Source organism: Podarcis pityusensis (assembly GCF_964106645.2).
Source record: "Podarcis pityusensis genome assembly, chromosome: 9".
Taxonomy (NCBI): Eukaryota; Metazoa; Chordata; class Lepidosauria; order Squamata; family Lacertidae; genus Podarcis; species Podarcis pityusensis.
The window spans coordinates 7,789,150-7,808,212 of record NC_138034.1 but is presented as its reverse complement, the minus strand read 5'-3'; the positions used below and the strand labels follow the sequence as shown (position 1 = coordinate 7,808,212).

Genomic DNA, 19,063 nt, shown 5'->3' with positions numbered 1-19,063 from the left:
TGATCCAAGGTGGTATTATTTGAGCAACATCTGGAAATTGTGTACTATTGGGCAACACTTCCTCCCAAGTGGGGAGGGGCATGTCCAAACATTTCTCACTTGAAATTTATATTGTTTGAAAGGCTGAACAGCTCCTCTATTAAACAGGGTTCCAGCTAGGCATTAGATGCACTTACCCACCCTGCTTTTCCATGCGCTACTCTGGTTCACCAGGAGTGGCTTAGTCATGCTGGCCACATGACCCGGAAGCTGTACACCAGCTCCCTTGGCCAGTAAAGCGAGATGAGCGCCGCAACCCCAGAGTCGTCCACAACTGGACCTAACGGTCAGGGGTCCCTTTACCTTTACCTACCCCACTGACCAATTTTCTCATTCTTTCTGCAACATGGGACAGATAAAACTTCCTTTGAAGTTCTGTGCACATTTACTACAGCATGTGTTCAATGAACTCGGAAACTATTTCTGAGAAAATTTGTATGAGGTGGGTGCGTGGGTCTACAGGTCTGCTACTATGCCACCCAATCCTACGTGTGTATAGTGGGAATAAGTTGTACAGTGGTACCTCGGGTTACAAACGCTTCAGGTTACATATGCTTCAGGTTACAGACTCCGCTAACCCAGAAATAGTACCTCGGGTTAAGAACTTTGCTTCAGGATGAGAACAGAAATCATGCTCCAGTGGCACAGTGGCAGCAGGAGGCCCCATTAGCTAAAGTGGTGCTTCAGGTTAAGAACAGTTTCAGGTTAAGAACAGACCTCCAGAAAGAATTAAGTTCTTAACCCAAGGTACCACTGTACTGAGGTCACTGTGGTAGATTGTCCACATAGATGCACAGGGGACTGCAACCGTCCACGATGCTGGTAAGAACTTGACAATGTGGCAGCCGTGGATTGGACAGCCCATTTTTCATTGGGACTTCTGTTGGAATCCATTGACGGCTGAACGATTGCAGACAAAAGTGATGCATGGACATTAACCTTCACATCCTCCAGTCTTGGTGGTGGGGTGTGTGTATGGGGGGGGGGGTGTTTTTCCAGCACACCTGAGTTCCTTATTGTGGAAAATCCAGCCCGCCTCCAAAATAAATAAAGCGCTTTTTGCTTAAGAAGACAGCATTTTTATTTTTTAGAAGAGTTAAATTCTCAAACACGTGCAACCTTCTCTCTTTTTCTAAACAACATTCATTTCCAGGGTAGCTCAGTTGGTTGTGGGTTCGAGCAAAAGACTCCTGCATTGCAGGGGGTTGGACTAGATGACCCTCAGGGTCCCTTCCAACGCTATGCTTCTAACTAGGGCTGGGCAATATAGCAATATATCAATATATCGTCCAACACCGGTTTGAAGTTCATATTGTAATAACTGATTCATAATATTGGAGCTGGCAATATATCGCGCATCACAATGTGTGTAAGGGCTAGGCGATTCTGGGTTTCAACATCGCGGTAACTCACCAGCTAAACACTGCAATGTTATCACCAGCTAAATATTGCAATCTATCACAATGTATGAAATAAGGATGGTTATACAGAGGCGAACAGGACAATGTCCTGGCAACAGCTACTATTTAGGGGTCTAAAACGGATAAATGACAATATTATCAGTCATCACACACTCAGTTTCATCAGCAGGCAAGCCAAAACGCATCGAAACAGGACTTTGGTTTTGGGCTTGGCTACCAAATGGTAAGGGACGTAGATGGTGCTGTGGGTTAAACCACAGAGCCTAGGACTTGCCAATCAGAAGGTCGGCAGTTCGAATCCCCGCAGCGGCGGGAAGGTAAACGGCGTTTCCGTGTGCTGCTCTGGTTTGCCAGAAGCGGCTTAGTCATTCTGGCCACATGACCCGGAAGCTGTATGCCGGCTCCCTCGGCCAATAAAGCGAGATGAGCGCCACAACCCCAGAGTCGGCCACGACTGGACCTAGTGGTCAGGGGTCCCTTTACCTTTACCTTTACCAAATGGTGGTGTTCAGGACAATCCAAAGGACAGCGATAAGTCATAGTGAATATAAATAATCTGGGACTGCCAGGCAGAAGCCTGCTAGGATGCAGAAGCAGTAGTGGCAGAAACAGCTTGCCATAACTGCAGTATGTGTTGGCAGTAGTGGCAACAACCTGCAAGGCCTGGCGGTGGTGGCCTGCGAGTCCACCTGGCAGCAACAGGAGGGGCAGCAAGAGCGGTGGCAGCCTGCGAGGCTGTAACGGCACCCTGGAAGGTGTTGCGGAGGTGGTAGTAAAGGACCCCTAGGTCCATTCAAAGGCAACTATGGGATGTGGTGTTCCATCTTGCTGCAGGCTGAGGGAGCCGGCAGTTGCCCACAGACAGCTTTCCAGGTCATGTGGCCAGCATGACTAGAGCGGTTCTGGCACAACGGAACACCATGACGGAAGCCAGAGTTCACAGAAATGCCGTTTACCTTCCCGCTGCAGCGGTACCCATTTATCTACTTGCACAGGCATGCTTTCGAACTGCTAGGTTGGCAGGAGCTGGGACAGAGCAACGGGAGCTCACTCCGTCGCGGGGATTCAAACCACTGACCTTCTGATCGGCAGGCCCAAGAGGCTCAGTGATTTAGATCACAGCACCACCTGCTCCTTTATATTGTCCTGAATACCACCAATTGGTAAAGGGACCCCTGATCATTAGGTCCAGTCATGACCGACTCTGGGGTTGTGGCATTCATCTCACTTTACTGGCCGAGGGAGCCGGCGTACAGCTTCCGGGTCATGTGGCTAGCATGACTAAGCCGCTTCTGGCGAACCAGAGCAGCGCACGGAAACGCCGTTTACCTTCCCGCCGGAGCGGTACCTATTTATCTACTTGCACTTTGATGTGCTTTCAAACTGCTAGGTGGGCAGGAGCAGGGACCGAGCTCACCCCGTCGCGGGGATACGAACCGCCGACCTTCTGATCGGCCAGTCCTAGGCTCTGTGGTTTAACCCACGGTGCCACCCTCGTCCCATCCACCAATTGGTAGCCAAGCCCCAAACCCAAAGTCTCATTTGGCTGCATTTTGCCTTGCCTGCTGCTGAAAGTGTCTCTCCCCTGCGCTATTAAGCGATGGGATCATTTGCTGCCAGAAGTTGCCCAGCAGCTTCCGAGGAGGCAGAAAAGGCCGAGATCCAGGGCGCGCATCACCGAGCCGTAGGCAACCTCGGCGCGCGGAGGCGTTGAAGGAGTGGTGCTGCTGGGAACCCAAGCGGGGTGGGCAGGATCCTGGACGTCTCCGCCCGGTCACCGTCGAAGCGGGACGCTGCGCCAGACAAACTCACTCTCTCCTGGGTTTAATTCGGCGCGGCTGCATCCTTTTTTCGCTCCTTCTTCTCCGGAGGCGGGCAAGCGGCTCGGCGTCTCCGCCAGGGAATGCGCAGCATCCCGCCCGCGTGGTCTCATCTCTCGGGGGCGGAGGCCGATCCCTTCGCCGAGAGGGGAGGGCCACGATCAACGGGCGGAGGAGTGGGTGGGCGGGCGCGCGCGTGGGGTGCTCGCCTTCTCCTTGCGCGCGGCTTCCTTGTGTTGTGGATCGGGCGCAGCAGGGAAGCTTAGCCGGCATGCGAGGCGCAATTGGAAATTGAGGGCTCCCCGTGCTTCTTTTATTTTCTAGCTAGCGAGGAAAGGCTGTGTGTGTGTGTGTGTGTGTGTGGCACGACAAGGCGATCGCAACACGCGGAGAGATTTTTCCGGATGGCTTCCGGCGCCAGCCAAATCCCCCAGCCCCGGACTTGCAACGGGGCTCCGGGAGCGCGTCCTGCGCGCAGCGCGTCGGAGGAAAGCGACCCGGACCTGCAGGTGAAAATGTGCAAGAAGATCGCCCAGCTCACCAAGGTAAAAATAAATAAATACAATACAATACGGGGTGTGTGTGTGTTGAGGGTCCCTGGCAGCTGCTGCTGCAGGCAAGGAGAAGTTTACGCGTGTGCTTCCCATCTCCCAAGGAAGGGAAACGCCTAGAAACTTTCGTTTCCGTTGGGAGTGCGCGAGACTCTTCATCGCAGGGTCGTGGGTTCGAGAGAGAGAGAGATCCTTGCATGGCAGCGGGTTGGACTAGATGACCCTAGGGGTACCCCCGCAACTCTCTCCAAGAGTCTAGTGATTTCCCCCTTGGGGTCTTGGACGCCTGACCGCCTCCATCCTCTCTAGTCTAGCGATTTAAAACAATGGGGGGAAAGCAGCAGCCAGCGCTGGTTGCAGGTTGCATGGTGAAATTAGCCCTGCTTTTAACGACGTGGTGGAGTCGATCTTCAACAAACCGCCAGGGAAGTTTTGCTTTTGCTTTTTTTTTGCAGTGCTAATATTGGATGTTGCCTGTAAACCTGTAGCTGTCGTGGAGAGAACGGAGAACTTGTCCTTTCAGTCGGGATAAGGGCGCAAATGAGGAAATAGAATGTTTAATAGAAATACAGTGGTACCTCGGGTTAAGTACTTAATTCGTTCCAGAGGTCCGTTCTTAACCTGAAACTGTTCTTAGCCTGAAGCACCACTTTAGCTAATGGGGCCTCCTGCTGCTGTTGCGCCGCCGGAGCACGATTTCTGTTCTCATCCTGAAACAAAGTCCTTAACCTGAAGCACTATTTCTGGGTTAGCGGAGTCTGTAACCTGAAGCGTCTGTAACCCGAGGTACCACTGTATTCTGTTTCAGGGTGCAGCAACGGAGTAGGTTTTCAAGGTGGCCGCAGGGCCGGCCCACCCAAGGGGCCTGGTGAGGTGACCGCTTCAGGCGGCAGGACCCCTGGGGCAGCAGATCCCAACATCAGTCTTTCTTGTCCACTTGTTCCTAATGTAGAGATTTGCTCATCCCTTTCTCCCTGGCAGGGAGGGGGCACCATTTTGGGGGTTGTTGCCTCAGGCGCCAAAATGCCTTGGACCGGCCCTGGTGGCAGATGATAGCAGCGAGCTTTCTCAGAGGCTTGGTGAGGGCAGCAGGACAGGCAGAGTGATGCAGCTGTATCTTCTTATTGGCCCAATGCTTGCAGCCTAACACAGTAAAGCACATCAAGAAGTGAATCTTGCGGTGGTGGAGAAGAAAACTTGAGAATCGAAAATAGCAGGGTTTTCTCTTGGTGTTTCGGTTTCATTTTCATTTTGCACAATAGATTCTGGGCAGGAGATCTGCAGTATATCATAGCTGTGAGATCTTGTCGTCTCCACAGCAACAGTTCTGGTTCTTGGTGGAGAAGAATTGGTCCTGGGCATAAAGGTAAAGGTAAAGGGACCCCTGACCATTAGGTCGAGTCGTGACCGACTCTGGGGTTGCGGCGCTCATCTCGCTTTATTGGCTGAGGGAGCCAGCGTAAAGCTTCCAGGTCATGTGGCCACCGTGACTAAGCCGCTTCTGGCGAACCAGAGCAGCGCACGGAAACGCCGTTTACCTTCCCGCCGGAGTGGTACCTATTTATCTACTTGCACTTTGACGTGCTTTCAAACTGCTAGGTTGGCAGGAGCTGGGACCGAGCAACGGGAGCTCACCCTGTCACGGGGATTCGAATTGCTGACCTTCTGATCGGCATGCCATAGGCTCTGTGGTTTAACCCATAGCACCACCCGCGTCCCTGGTCCTGGGCATAGACACCACTAATACATGAATCGCCTTACCTTATGTGAATAAAATATGCTATTTTAACACAGGTATTTGGGAGTGCCCTGAAGGAGATGCTACCATTTTAATATGTTACACTTCTTGAAGAACTTGCAAGACATTTGTGAACTGAAAAGAGTGATTCAGTTTTTTACTGGACATTTACCGTAGTTAATATAGTATATTATAATATATTTTAGTGAATAGTCTTCCTCTCTCCCACCATTTTATTTGTCTCCTAGCTCAATGCAAAGTATAATTAATATATCATTTATAAAGAAAAAAGTTGTGTTTTCTATCTTTTTTTGCACTGCCCCTCAAATTTATCTATTTAAAAAAACAAAAAATGCTTAGCCTTGCTGTTTCTGCTTATGAAAATATTGCTTGATTATAGTCCATGCTAATTAACTTAATAGATCTGGTTTGTGGGTGGTAGTTTCTGCCTGAATATGGAACTGAACAAGATCAGCACATTTCAAATATTTTATCAGCCTGTCCTTTAATTCTACGCTTACTTGTGGGTTCTAACTCCCGTAAGAGAGAATTCAACTGCTCAGTGGACCAGACTAAAGGATATATTTACCATTTGAGATTCCCTGGGGCTTCTTGCATTTTAATAGAAATAGCATTTGTGAGGATGAATATCAGGATTTCAGCATGAAGAAAGAGTGGTTTGACCTTTTCATCCCATACCATCTCCTCTCCAAAAATCCCACATGGGTGCCATTGAAACATTGTCCCTTCATCTCAGTAGAAAATAAAACATACCTGTCAATTAATTCAGCCATGGATACACAATCTTGCTAACAGCAACCTTGTAGCATGTAAGTGTTTTTATATACCACAAAGCTCTGACCTCCCTACTGAATACAGTCGTACCTTGGAAGTCGAACGGTATCCATTCCGGAAGTCCGTTCAACTTCCAAAACATTCGGAAACCAAAGAGCAGCTTCTGATTGGCTGCAGGAAGCTCCTGCAGCCAATCAGAAGCCACAGAAGCCCCGTCGGGCGTTCGGCTTCCAAAAATAGTTCACAAACCGGAACAGTCACTTCCAGGTTTGTGGCATTCGGGAGCCAAAACATTCGAGAACTAAGCTGTTTGAAAACCAAGGTACGACTGTACTCATTTTGGTCTGGGTGTGCTAGAAATGGGACTAAAAAATTGTTACACTTTTGTAGGCATTTTGATATTCATACCTGCTTAGTTACTTTCCCCCACACCCTAAGAACCATATCCCATACTCTGCAATTGATGGAACATAGGAAGGTTTTCAGTTATGTTCCACAACATTTAATTACACACAACATATAATTTAGCTGCTTGTGATCAGTTTTAAAAGGAGCTTTTTACTATTGATGGTCTGTAGGTAGTATGTGACCTGTAATTTTCAGAAGGCTTTTATGTGTGCGCACTCAAAAATGGAGGTTCCAGTTTCCACACAAGCAACTCTATTCTTAAGTTTAGTTTTTGTCATGAATATGCAAAAGCGAAAACAACAACCCTATTTAGATGTTTACGGCTCAGGGATGTGAACATCGCATACTTCTGTGATCTGCTGCTTGTGATTTCCACTCATGCCTTAATAATGACAAACCATGTGTTTTGTGCATGGATAATACACAGTACGTAGAAATGTATACGCGAGTGAGTTTTTATACGTTTTCAGAAGACCAAGTATGTGTTTTGTAATAGTTCCATCTATATGCATGGATGCACAAACTTCACACATGAATAAACCTTGATTCTACAGGAAACATGAGCTAAATGGCCAAATACACGGTTAGTTAAAGTTTATAGGTCTGTAAAGAACACATCACCGTTCTAAGGGAAGCAGCTGGACGTGGTGCTTTAAAACACAGAGCTAGAAAGTGCCTAGAGAGTGTGGCCTTTTGACCATCATGCAGCCCTTTCACCACATGCTGTGGTTAAACTAAAGGTAAAGGGACACGGGTGGTGCTGTGGGTTAAACCACAAAGCCTAGGACTTGCTGATCAGAAGGTTGGCGGTTCGAATCCCCACGACGGGGTGAGCTCCCATTGCTCGGTCCCTGCTCCTGCCCACCTAGCAGTTCGAAAGCACGTCAAAGTGCAAGTAGATAAATAGGTACCACTCTGGCGGGAAGGTAAACGGCGTTTCCGTGCGCTGCTCTGGTTCACCAGAAGCAGCTTAGTCATGCTGGCCACATGAGCCGGAAGCTGAATAAAGCGAGATGAGCGCCGCAACCCCAGAGTCGGCCATGACTGGACCTAATGTTGCGCTCATCTCACTTTGCTGGCCGAGGGAGCCGACGTTTGTCCACAGACAGTTTTTCTGGGTCATGTGGCCAGCATGACTAAACTGCTTCTGACGAAACCAGAGCAGCGCACGGAAACGCCGTTTACCTTCTCACCGGAGCGGTACCTATTTATCTACTTGCACTTTGATGTGCTTTCAAACTGCTAGGTTGGCAGGAGCAGGGACCGAGCAACAGGAGCTCACCCCGTCGTGGGGATTCAAACCGCTGACCTTCTGATCGGCAAGTCCTAGGCTCTGTGGTTTAACCCACAGCGCCACCCTCATCCCAATGAAACTTTAAGCAATGCATTTGGGAGGGAAACTTCCTGCTTCCCTGATATTTGATGGGCTGGATACCTGCTGAGAGAGATCCCCAAAAGGAAGGCAATGTGTCCTTCTTTGTAGGTTGCGCAGAACTGCGATGTACTTTGTAGGATCCTTGCAATATGCAAGCCTTCCCTCTGTAAAAAACCCACCTGCTAGGCATTTTGCTAGGATATATGTAAAGGCCTTTGAGATTCCAGGGGAGGAAGGCTGTAATCAGAAATGTCACACAGGATCAGTGACAGCTATTAATAACTACTGATGGGATATTTTAAAGGATGTCAGATTGGCCGGGTGAAGTATTAATTTCATTATAAACCTGCATCCTGGTGTCTCGTTCACCAGACTATAAGGCGAGTTTGCAAGCAGATAGCCTAACTCAATGCTTCCATCAGGATGAGTGTGTGTATAAGTTTAGCTAAAGTCATATTTTGTTGTTGTTATGGAGGGACAAAATCTTGGCACTGAAGGCTGAGTAGGGCTGAGGCAGGTAGGGCACCCTTGCCCTGATCCAAATTAGAGCCCTCTTCACGACCACAGCTGCTTTAAAGGGAACAACAGCAGCAACCACACATAGAAAGGCAGTCACATTTGAAACAGCAACGCCATGCCCACCACAAATTATTCCAGAGTAATCGAAACTCTTCATTGCAGCATTTTTTTACCTTCACCTTTCTGAGATTTCCCATGTGATAAAATTTCTTTGTCGACATGGTGCTGGTGCAAAACGAAGTATGTTGTTGTTTAGTCATTTAGTCGTGTCCGACTCTTCGTGACCCCATGGACCAGAGCACGCCAGGCACTCCTGTCTTCCACTGCCTCCCGCAGTTTGGTCAGACTCATGCTGGTAGCTTCGAGAACACTGTCCCACCATCTCGTCCTCTGTCGTCCCCTTCTCCTTGTGCCCTCCATCTTTCCCAACATCAGGGTCTTTTCCAGGGAGTCTTCTCTTCTCATGAGGTGTCCAAAGTATTGGAGCCTCAGCTTCACGATCTGTCCTTCCAGTGAGCACTCAGGGCTGATTTCCTTCAGAATGGATAGGTTTGTTCTTCTTGCAGTCCATGGGACTCTCAAGAGTCTCCTCCAGCACCATAATTCAAAAGCATCAATTCTTCGGCGATCAGCCTTCTTTATGGTCCAGCTCTCACTTCCATACATCACTACTGGGAAAACCATAGCTTTAACTATATGGACCTTTGTTGGCAAGGTGATGTCTCTACTTTTTAAGATGCTGTATAGGTTTGTCATTGCTTTTCTCCCAAGAAGCAGGCGTCTTTTAATTTCGTGACTGCTGTCACCAACTGCAGTGATCATGGAGCCCAAGAAAGTAAAATCTCTCACTGCCTCCATTTCTTCCCCTTCTATTTGCCAGGAGGTGATGGGAAGTATAGAAAGCTTAATTCCTGGATGCCAAGATCCAAGTTTTGGGCAAGAAGTCTTTGGTGAGAGAACTCCAGCAGAAATTTAAAACCCACAAAAATATGCATCAAAGCAAAGCATGGAAATATAGGCTGTTAGACCTTTAGAATATGCCCTTCCAAGCTCCTTCCAAAGTTTCCTTTCTCCCCCAGCAAAGGAAAAGACCACAGATTTGATAAGTTAAAAGATGGGTTTACTTACAAACACTCCAAAGGTCAGGTTCATGCGCTTTTCCATACATTAGTCAGAAAGATTGCACAGGCAGTAAAATGTAGCTTAGTTGAACAGCATGGATGTTGAACTGCCCTGAAACAGTAAGTCCCATGCTCAGGCAAGGAGGCTACTGTACGGTGGGTGAGACTAACAGAATCCCTCTTCTGTCTCTTTGGCCCATCCTCAAGTGCAAATATCAAAAGCCAGCAAACTGTTAAGCAGGGCACCGGGAAAGAGAGTAGGAAATGTGTAAAATAAGACAGTGTAGTGGTTAAGAGCAGGGGACTCATAATCCGGTGAACCGGGTTCGATTCCCCGCTCTTCCACATTCAGCTGCTGGGTGACCTTGGGCTAGTCACACTTTTCTGAGCCTCACTCACCTCACAGAGTGTTTGTTGTGGGGGAGGAAGGGAAAGGAGCTTGTTAGCTGCTTTGAGACTCCTTAGGGTAGTGATAAAGCAGGATATCAAATCCAAACTCTTCTTCTTCTTCTTCTTCTTCTTCTTCTTCTTCTTCTTCTTCACCAGAGCTCCCTGCCCATAATACAGTGGTACCTTGGGTTACAGATGCTTCAGGTTACAGACTCCGCTAACCCAGAAATAGTACCTCGGGTACTATTTGCTTCAGGATGAGAACAGAAATCGTGCTCCAGCGGCACGGCAGCAGTGGGAGGCCCCATTAGCTAAAGTTGTGCTTCAGGTTAAGAACAGTTTCAGGTTAAGAACGGACCTCTGGAACGAATTACGTTCTTAACCCAAGGTACCACTGTACCTAGTGGCACTTCCAGGCAGGTGTTTATTGGGAGACAGGTGCTCCTCACGCTTACAGCTTTATTAATTAATTTGCAGTATCTCAATCCCCACCCCAATTTAGATCTCCTTTCCCTTGTCTGCTTTTCCTATACCTCCATCTGCCCAAGACTCATTCAGTAGAACTGTGCCACCTTCTGTGAACAACCATCTGTCCAACTGCCAAAACACATAACTGTTATCAGCAAGCAAGGAAAGCTAAAACGTCTAAAGGAAACGCGCGCACACACAGACACACACCCTGCAATCTTCAGGAATAAGCTAGTTAACACATAAAGCTATCAGTGCAGTAGTACAATATAATCAATAGTGGAAATTGGGGCTGGGCAATAGCCCGTTTTCAACCTCACGATATATTACCGGCTAAATATCTTGATATATCATGATATATATCTGTGATGGCAGAGGGCCTTGCTGGGCCTCCCTGAGGCAGCAGAAGGTCCCACAAAAGCACTGACCAGGATATTCCTGGATGTTCTTCAGTCTGTGGGATTTTTAACCTACCCCAGGGCAGATTTCAGGACCAGGGCAGCTCCAAGAAATTACAGTGGTACCTCTGGTTGCGAATGGAATCTGTTCCGGAGGCCCATTCGCAACAGGAAAAGAGCGCAACCTGAAGCGCTGTATTTGCACAGGTGCGTGGCGCGATTTGGCGCTTGTGCGCATGCGTGAGTGGCGAAGCATGTCAAAGTGCAAGTAGATAAATAGGTACCACTCCGGTGGGAAAGTAAATGGCGTTTCCGTGCGCTGCTCTGGTTCGCCAGAAGCGGCTTAGTCATGCTAGCCACATGACCCGGAAGATGTACACCGGCTCCCTCGGCCAATAAAGCGAGATGAGCGCAGCAACCCCAGAGTCGGCCATGACTGGACCTAATGGTCAGGGGTCCCTTTACCTTTACCTTTTACCACTGTATTCTGAAGGCAGGCTTTAATCTTGTGGTTACAGTTTCATTTGTAGAGAAAAGAAGTCTGAGCCTCAGACTTTCTACCTTGTGACTTCCATCCTCTGTAAGGATGAGCCATGTGCTGATGGCTAAGAGCCAGCAGAGAGGAGGATGGCAAAAGAAGAAGATGGCTGCATGACTAGCCCTTTTATAGTGTCTGCCAGGGTCACGCCCATCTACCTGGCCACACACAGGGGGAGGATAATCCAGAGCAGGTATGACAGAAAGTTCTCCGTGTCTGGAGCAACATTCCCCTGTGTGTCCACTCTGGGCAACAGGAAATGTTGTATTTGACTGCTTCAGTGGTGATACATCCCACACAATCCCAGTCCAATAACCCATATGTCATCACAGTAGTGGCTGTGAGGAACCACAGGTGGGGTGCCATCGCTCTCCTAGCTTCCCAGCACAGCAGGTCACTGGTGCTTCTGGGGAGGGAGAGAAGAAGGGTGGTTGACCCAATGCAGAACATGGTGGGTGGCGCAGAGGGTTAAACCCGACACCACAAGTCCAAGACAAGACACCTTCCATGCATTCACACGTTTCATGCCACACCTGTTTTGACCCTGAGTAAATACTGTATTTTTCGCTCTATAGGACGCACCCAACCATAGGACGCACATTGTTTTAGAGGGGGAGAACAAGGGGGGAAAATTCTCCCACTCTTTGCTCAGCGCCCCTTCAGCGAAGCGGCAGGAGAAACGGGGCCCCTTCCATTTCTCCTCCCACTTGGCTGAAGGGGCGCTGTGCAGTTCTCCCTCTCTGCTAAAGCCAGGAGAGTCTTGCTTTCCCGGCTTCAGCAAAAGGAACCCTTCAGGCGGGTATCCCTGAAACCTGGAGAGCAAGAGGGGTTCGTGTGCACCGACCCCTCTCACTCTCCAGGCTTCAGCAATAGCAACGCGAAGCCTCCGGAGCGCGGAGGGAGCGCTCCCTCTGCACTTTGGAGGCTTCGCGTTGCTATCGCTGAAGCCAAGGAGCCTGCATTCGCTCCACAGGATGCACACACATTTCCCCTTAATTTTTGGAGGGGGAAAAGTGGGTCCTATAGAGCGAAAAATACGGTAGCAGAGGAAAGTGGTGGAAAGCGGAGACACAGAGCAAGCAGAGATTAGAGAGAAGACAAGTGTGCTGGCAATATCCATGCACAGACAGGGCCTAGCAGCAGAAGTCTCTGTGCGTGCAGCTGTTTCGAAGGAGGAGCAGACAAATAAGGGAGTTAATGAAGCTTGAAGCAGCAGGCTGTGCGTTTCCTAGATGAACGGAATCTCAAAAGCAAGTTATCTTTGCCTTTCTCCTGAGCTCTGAATTTCCTTGATTCTTTGGAATACATAATTTATGGACCCATTAGAGAAACCAGTACATGGATAATGAGATTATCGGTTTTTATTGTTGTTAGAGGAAGTTGTGTGTCAAACTTCGCATGCTACGCTTGAAAAGCTAACCGAAAGCTTGGCACCCCAATTCGGCAAAGTGCACCAAGGACCACAGATCACAACTAATCTCCTTTGCATAACATGTGGTGAGTTTAGGTCACAAACATAGAAAACCAAGCCGAGCATCATTTGCATTTTTGATTTTCCCTTTGGTCTAGAATAATCGCGAAAATGTCAAGTTCTTCCATTTGTTGTGCAAATCCGTCTTTTAAGTATCCATGCCCTTACATCCTAAGTTCATTTATTTGAAAACACAAATTGTTTATCTCACTGAATGTTATTTCCAGGTCCGTCAGTATCATAGCTGTCAACGTTTTCCCTTTTTTAAGGGAAATTCCCTTATTCCGAATAGGATTCCTCGCAAGAAAAGGGAAAAGTTGACAGCTATGGTCAGTATAATGCAAGATTGCCTTCTAAGGCCACAATTCTTTCCACACATGGGCTGCGTACACAACGCTGGCTTAAAATGCAACTAGGTCATTATTTTTTCCAATTCAGATCAAAGCTTGTTTGGGAGAAAACTCATCAAGATGCAGTATTTAATAATGTGTGCCTGAAAGCAGCAATCTAAATTTGCCAATATGTGATTGAATCTCACCCCAAAAAAAGACAGTACAGAAGTACGCCAAGTTTTATTTACTTAAGAAATTTAAACGCCACTTCATAATGTTTAGCTGAGAGCAGTTTACAGTGTAAATTAAAACAGTAAGATATACAACAGAACAATAAAAACAATCAATTAACACTGTTGAAAGAGCACTGTGAAAACTTCATTTCCAGTGCTTGAAATTAGTTACAATTTCTCTAATTAATGATTGTTCTGTATTGTTAACTGTCCTGGTTCCTTGGAGTGGGATTACTTATTCTTTAGAACAAAGAACAAACTGAATTTTCAGTGAAGTTAACATGTCCATCTCCCAAACCTTAAATTTCCACATATTTATTTTGCTGGTGTGTAGGACAACAAATGGTTATCAATACATGTTTAGTTCATCGTACAAAAAGGCTTGAGAGCTTCCCTAAGAATTCTTTTGTTCTGACTAACGGGGCGAGTAAAAATAAATAGGAAATCATCTGGTATTTGCTCTCTTCTAGGATCCTCCAAAAATGCTTTCACATCATTTACTATATTGTAGTATATTGATCTTTCGAAAGCCTCCTGCAATTACACTTAGAGCCTTCGGTTACCCTTATAAATCAGGTTTATGGCATCCAATGCATTTCTGCTTTGCTTCGTGGACCACTTTTGTTCAGTTAATTATACAGGAAATAGAGAATTAAATTAGTAAAGAAGTTTGCAATCCTTTCTGCAGGTATTTTGTCATTTCAGTTTCAGTTTTGAGCACAAGAACATTAAAAGCTGAAGTGTCACCAAGATATGTGAGATAGAATCTTCTTTTAGAAAGGTCAGCAGAGAGACTTCCATTTTTTGTACTCTAAGACTAGGCTTGCCATATGCCCGGAATTTCTGGGACATATCCGGAATACTGCTGTCTCTACCTGGGAGATCTTCCTTTCCCTGCCTCTAACATCAGCCATAAGGGACACAGGTGGCGCTGTGGGTTAAACCACAGAGCCTAGGACTTGCCGATCAGAAGATCGGCAGTTCGAATCCCTGCGACGGGGTGAGCTCCCGTTGCTCGGTCCCTGCTCCTGCCAACCTAGCAGTTCGAAAACATGTCAAAGTGCCAGTAGATAAATAGGTACCGCTGCGGCAGGAAGGTAAACGGCGTTTCCGTGTGCGGCTCTGGTTCGCCAGAAGCAGCTTAGTCATTCTGGCCACCTGACCCGGAAGCTGTCTGTGGACAAACGCCGGCTCCCTCGACCAATAAAGCGAGGTGAGCGCCGCAACCCCAGAGTCGGTCACGACTGGACCTAATGGTCAGGGGTCCCTTTACCTTTAACATCAGCCATTCATCAGCTTCCTGTGAGTATCCTCATTAATGGCTTCTTCATACAACAAGAGGCAGAAAGGAAAGGGAGTGGTGGACTAGATTGGCTCATGTTCAAATCCCCACTCTGATGCACTCTGAGTGACAGGATGACGAGAGCGCCTGCGCCTTTACTTGTATAGAAAAGATGCATAGAATTCCTTCTTCTACACAACCTATTTCAGTGTAGAACACAATCCTCTTTTTTCATCTGACCTCCCCATGGGTGTCTATGGCATACCTGCATCACAAAGGTTGATGAGAGGCTCAGCGAAAAGGATAGCATAGCTTTCCAAACTCTGTGTAGTGACATGTTAGTGTGTTGGCTGCAGTGTTTAGGTGTGTTGTGTGAATGCTGCCCGCACTCCTTCTGGGGCTGGGAAGGGGTTAGTTTAACCTCTGGTTTGGTAGTAAAACTGAATTACTGTGTCGCGAAATGATGCATGTTTAAAAAGTGTGTCGCCAACAATGAAAAGTTTGGAAAGCTCTGATGTACCATATGCCACCATGGGCCCCTTGGAAGAAAGGTGGGTAAGTACAATTAATAAATAATAATAATAATAATTTATTATTTATACTCCAGCCACTCTGGGCGGCTTCCAACAAAACCCTAAAGTACAATAACATATTAAACATTAAAAGCTTCCCTAAACAGGGCTGCCTTCAGATGTCTTCTAAAAGTTTGGTAGTTATTTTTCTCTTTGACATCTGGTGGGAGGGCATTCCACAGGGCGGGTGCCACTGCCAAGAAGGCCCTCTGCCTGGTTCCCGGTAACTTGGCTTCTCGCAGCGAGGGAACCGCCAGAAGGCCCTCGGCACTGGACCTCAGTGTCCAGGCAGAATGATGGAGGTGGAGATGCTCCTTCAGGTATACTGGACCGAGGCCATTTAGGGCTTTAAAGGTCAGCACCAACACTTTGAATCGTGCTCGGAAATGTACTGGGAGCCAGTGTAGGTCTTTCAAGACCGGTGTTATATGGTCTCAGCGGCCACTCCCAGTCACCAGTCTAGCTGCCGCATTCTGGATTAGTTGTAGTTTCCGGGTCACCTTCAAAGGTAGCCCCACGTAGAGCGCATTGCAGTAGTCCAAGCGAAAGATAACTAGAGCATGCACCACTCTGGTGAGACAGTCTGCGGGCAGGTAGGGTCTCAGCCTGCGTACCAGATGGAGCTGGTAGACAGCTGCCCTGGACACAGAATTGACCTGCGCCTCCATGGACACCTGTGAGTCCAAAATGACTCCAAGGCTGCGCACCTGGTCCTTCAGGGGCACAGTTACCCCATTCAGGACCAGGGAGTCCTCCACACCCGCCCGTCTCCTGTCCCCCCCAAACAGTACTTCTGTCTTGTCATGATTCAACCTCAATCTGTAAGCCGCCATCCATCCTCCAACCGCCTCCAGACACTTATAAATTAACCTAAGCAAAACATTCCTTTAAAAAAAATAAAAAAAATTGATTTTACAAATATAAGTTTCTAACAATACAAATGCATATCCATATATAGAGACTGCTGCTCTGAATCTCACGACTTCGCCCCACCCCTTCCATGGGTCCTATTGTCATCATTTACAACTGCATATTGTTCCATAATCTATATCACGCATCCCTAAACTTGGCCCTCCAGATGTTTTGGGACTACAACTCCCATCATCCCTAGCTAACAGGACCAGTGGTCAGGGATGATGGGAATTGTAGTCCCAAAACATCTGAGGGTCGAGTTTGAGGATGCCTGATCTATATTTTGCATCCATCCATATTATCTATAGTATTTGTTACATTACAAGTGAGATTAAAATTCTGCTAATGTTTACATCTGCTTACAGTGGTCTCTTAAATAATTTTTTTTTAAATCCCATTCTTTTTTGTCCTCTTGGTTCGTGAGCTTTCCAGTCAGCTTTGCCATTTTGGCATAGTCCCATCAGTTTAGCTTGCTTTTCCTCTCTGGTAGGGAATCTTTTCTTCTTTCCATCTCTGAGCTAGCTAAGCAAACCTTCCTGATATCACTGGTAAAATCTGCTTCCACTTCCAGCCTTCACTATCCCTTAAATGGGCAGTCCACTGAGGTTTAGTGCATGGGTAGGCAAACCAAGGCCCGGGGGCCAGATCCGGCCCAATCGCCTTCTAAATCCGGCCCACAGACGGTCTGGGAATCAGCGTGTTTTTACATGAGCAAAATGTGTGCTTTCATTTAAAATGCATCTCTGGGTTATTTGTGGGGCATAGGAATTAGTTTATTCCTCCCCCCCCCAAAAAAATATAGTCCAGCCCCCCACAAGGTCTGAGGGTCCCCTGCTGAAAAAGTTTGCTGACCCCTGGTTCAGTGCATCTATATATTTCACAGGACAGACATTCTGTTGCCCTACTTTTCATTCCTTTTGTGATTATCCCCTTGTGTGACCAGTAGAACAATGTTGGAATTAAAACCTGAGCTTTCTGCATCTCAGGAATGCCAGACCATGTAATCTTAGACAAGTGGGGTGAAAAAAAGAAAGAAAGAAAAATCCAGTAATGGCTAAAAGAAGAGAAAAAGTGAAATTAGGTTGTTGGTTTTTTAACTAGAGGATGTCATTTTTATAAAGGGCCACCAAAAACACACAAAGCTGGCATCTGAGCTCCAGTCTCTCCAACTATATTTAAAGAACAATCCAGGCACCGGGCAACAGAAAACTCAAGACAAAACTCAAAACGGTTACATTTTGGAAGGCTGAAAATGTTTTACTGCATCTCTTCCTGCTGTGTATATAGATCCAGAACAGGCAGGGAAAACGTATGGAATCTGCAGAAGTTTAAAGATTATTTATAAAATTTCCATGTGAATTTGTGTAATAGCTGCCAAGCTAGTAAATGAACATCAACCACTGTGGACTATGGTTATGGGCTGCGCCTTTAAGAGCAGTCTGAACATGTAGGCAGATAGAATCATAGAATCATAGAGTTGGAAGAGACCACAAGGGCCATCGAGTCCAACCCCCTGCCAAGCAGGAAACACCATCAGAGCACTCCTGACATATGGTTGTCAAGCCTCTGCTTAAAGACCTCCAAAGAAGGAGACTCCACCACACTCCTTGGCAGCAAATTCCACTGTCGAACAGCTCTTACTGTCAGGAAGCTGATGAAGTAGATGAAGCTTTCCCCATCGATTCATCTTGAGGTCAAGAAAATCCACGTGGTTGCAGGTAGCAAGACCAGGAGATTTGTGACTTCCAGGAGGTGAGTTACTTACTTGACATAGCCAGTGGGCTGCATTTGACATGGTACATAATCAGAAGATGTTCAGGTCAGATCGAAACTGATCCCATTTCCCACCAGGTACAGTGGTACCTCGGGTTACAGACACTTCAGGTTACAGACTCCGCTAACCCAGAAATAGTACCTCTGGTTAAGAACTTTGCTTCAGGATGAGAACAGAAATCGCGTGGCTTCGGCGGCTGCAGCAGGAGGCTCCATTAGCTAAAGTGGTACCTCGGGTTAAGAACAGTTTCAGGTTAAGAACAGACCACCAGAATGAATTAAGTTCTTAACCCGAGGTACCACTGTATTTATGCATTACGAATACGAGTATTTCCATCCTACCTTTCTACATTCAGCTTTGAAGATGGATTTTAAAACAATAAAATACAATAAAAACTAACAGCACATTCCCACGTTGGGCAAAAGATGCCTGCATTGCAACTGGTTGGATTAGATGATATTTGTGATCCCTTCCAACTCTACAATTCTATGATTCCATGAAATATGCAGTCGTACCTCTACTTGGGTTCACCTCCAGTTACGTATCTTTCGGGATACGTACGCGGCAAACATGGAAGTATTTTTCCGGTTTTCACCCCGCACGCATGCACAGAAGCGCTCTACCGCCATGCACACATGTGCAGAAGCGGTCCCTCTGGTTGCGGAAACCTTGGGATCCGACCAGAGCTCCAGAACAGATCCTGTCTGCAACTAGAGGCAACACTGTATACTCAGAGGTAAGCCCCATTAAGTTCAATATGACTTCTGGGTAAATGGTAAAGGGCCCCCTGACCATTAGGTTCATTCGTGACAGACTCTGGGGTTGCGGCGCTCATCTCGCTTTATTTGCCAAGAGAGCCAGCGTACAGCTTCCGGGTCACATGGCCAGCATGACTAAGCCGCTTCT

The 19,063-nt window shown here is 47.2% G+C and overlaps 1 protein-coding gene across 3 annotated transcripts in view; it reads left to right on the top strand.

Moving 5' to 3' along the window:
* The first annotated feature begins 3,043 nt into the window (after positions 1-3,043).
* The window catches only part of FAM184B (family with sequence similarity 184 member B), a 73,313-nt gene continuing 57,293 nt past the window's right edge, over positions 3,044-19,063 (top strand). For 2 of the 3 annotated variants that reach the window (XM_081019856.1, XM_081019855.1), the window contains exon 1: positions 3,044-3,825. In XM_081019856.1, coding sequence (XP_080875982.1) covers positions 3,685-3,825 — 141 coding nt within the window. In that variant the 5' untranslated portion in view covers positions 3,044-3,684. The remainder of the gene's footprint in view (positions 3,826-19,063) is intronic. The other variant, XM_081019854.1, reaches the window with a different exon arrangement.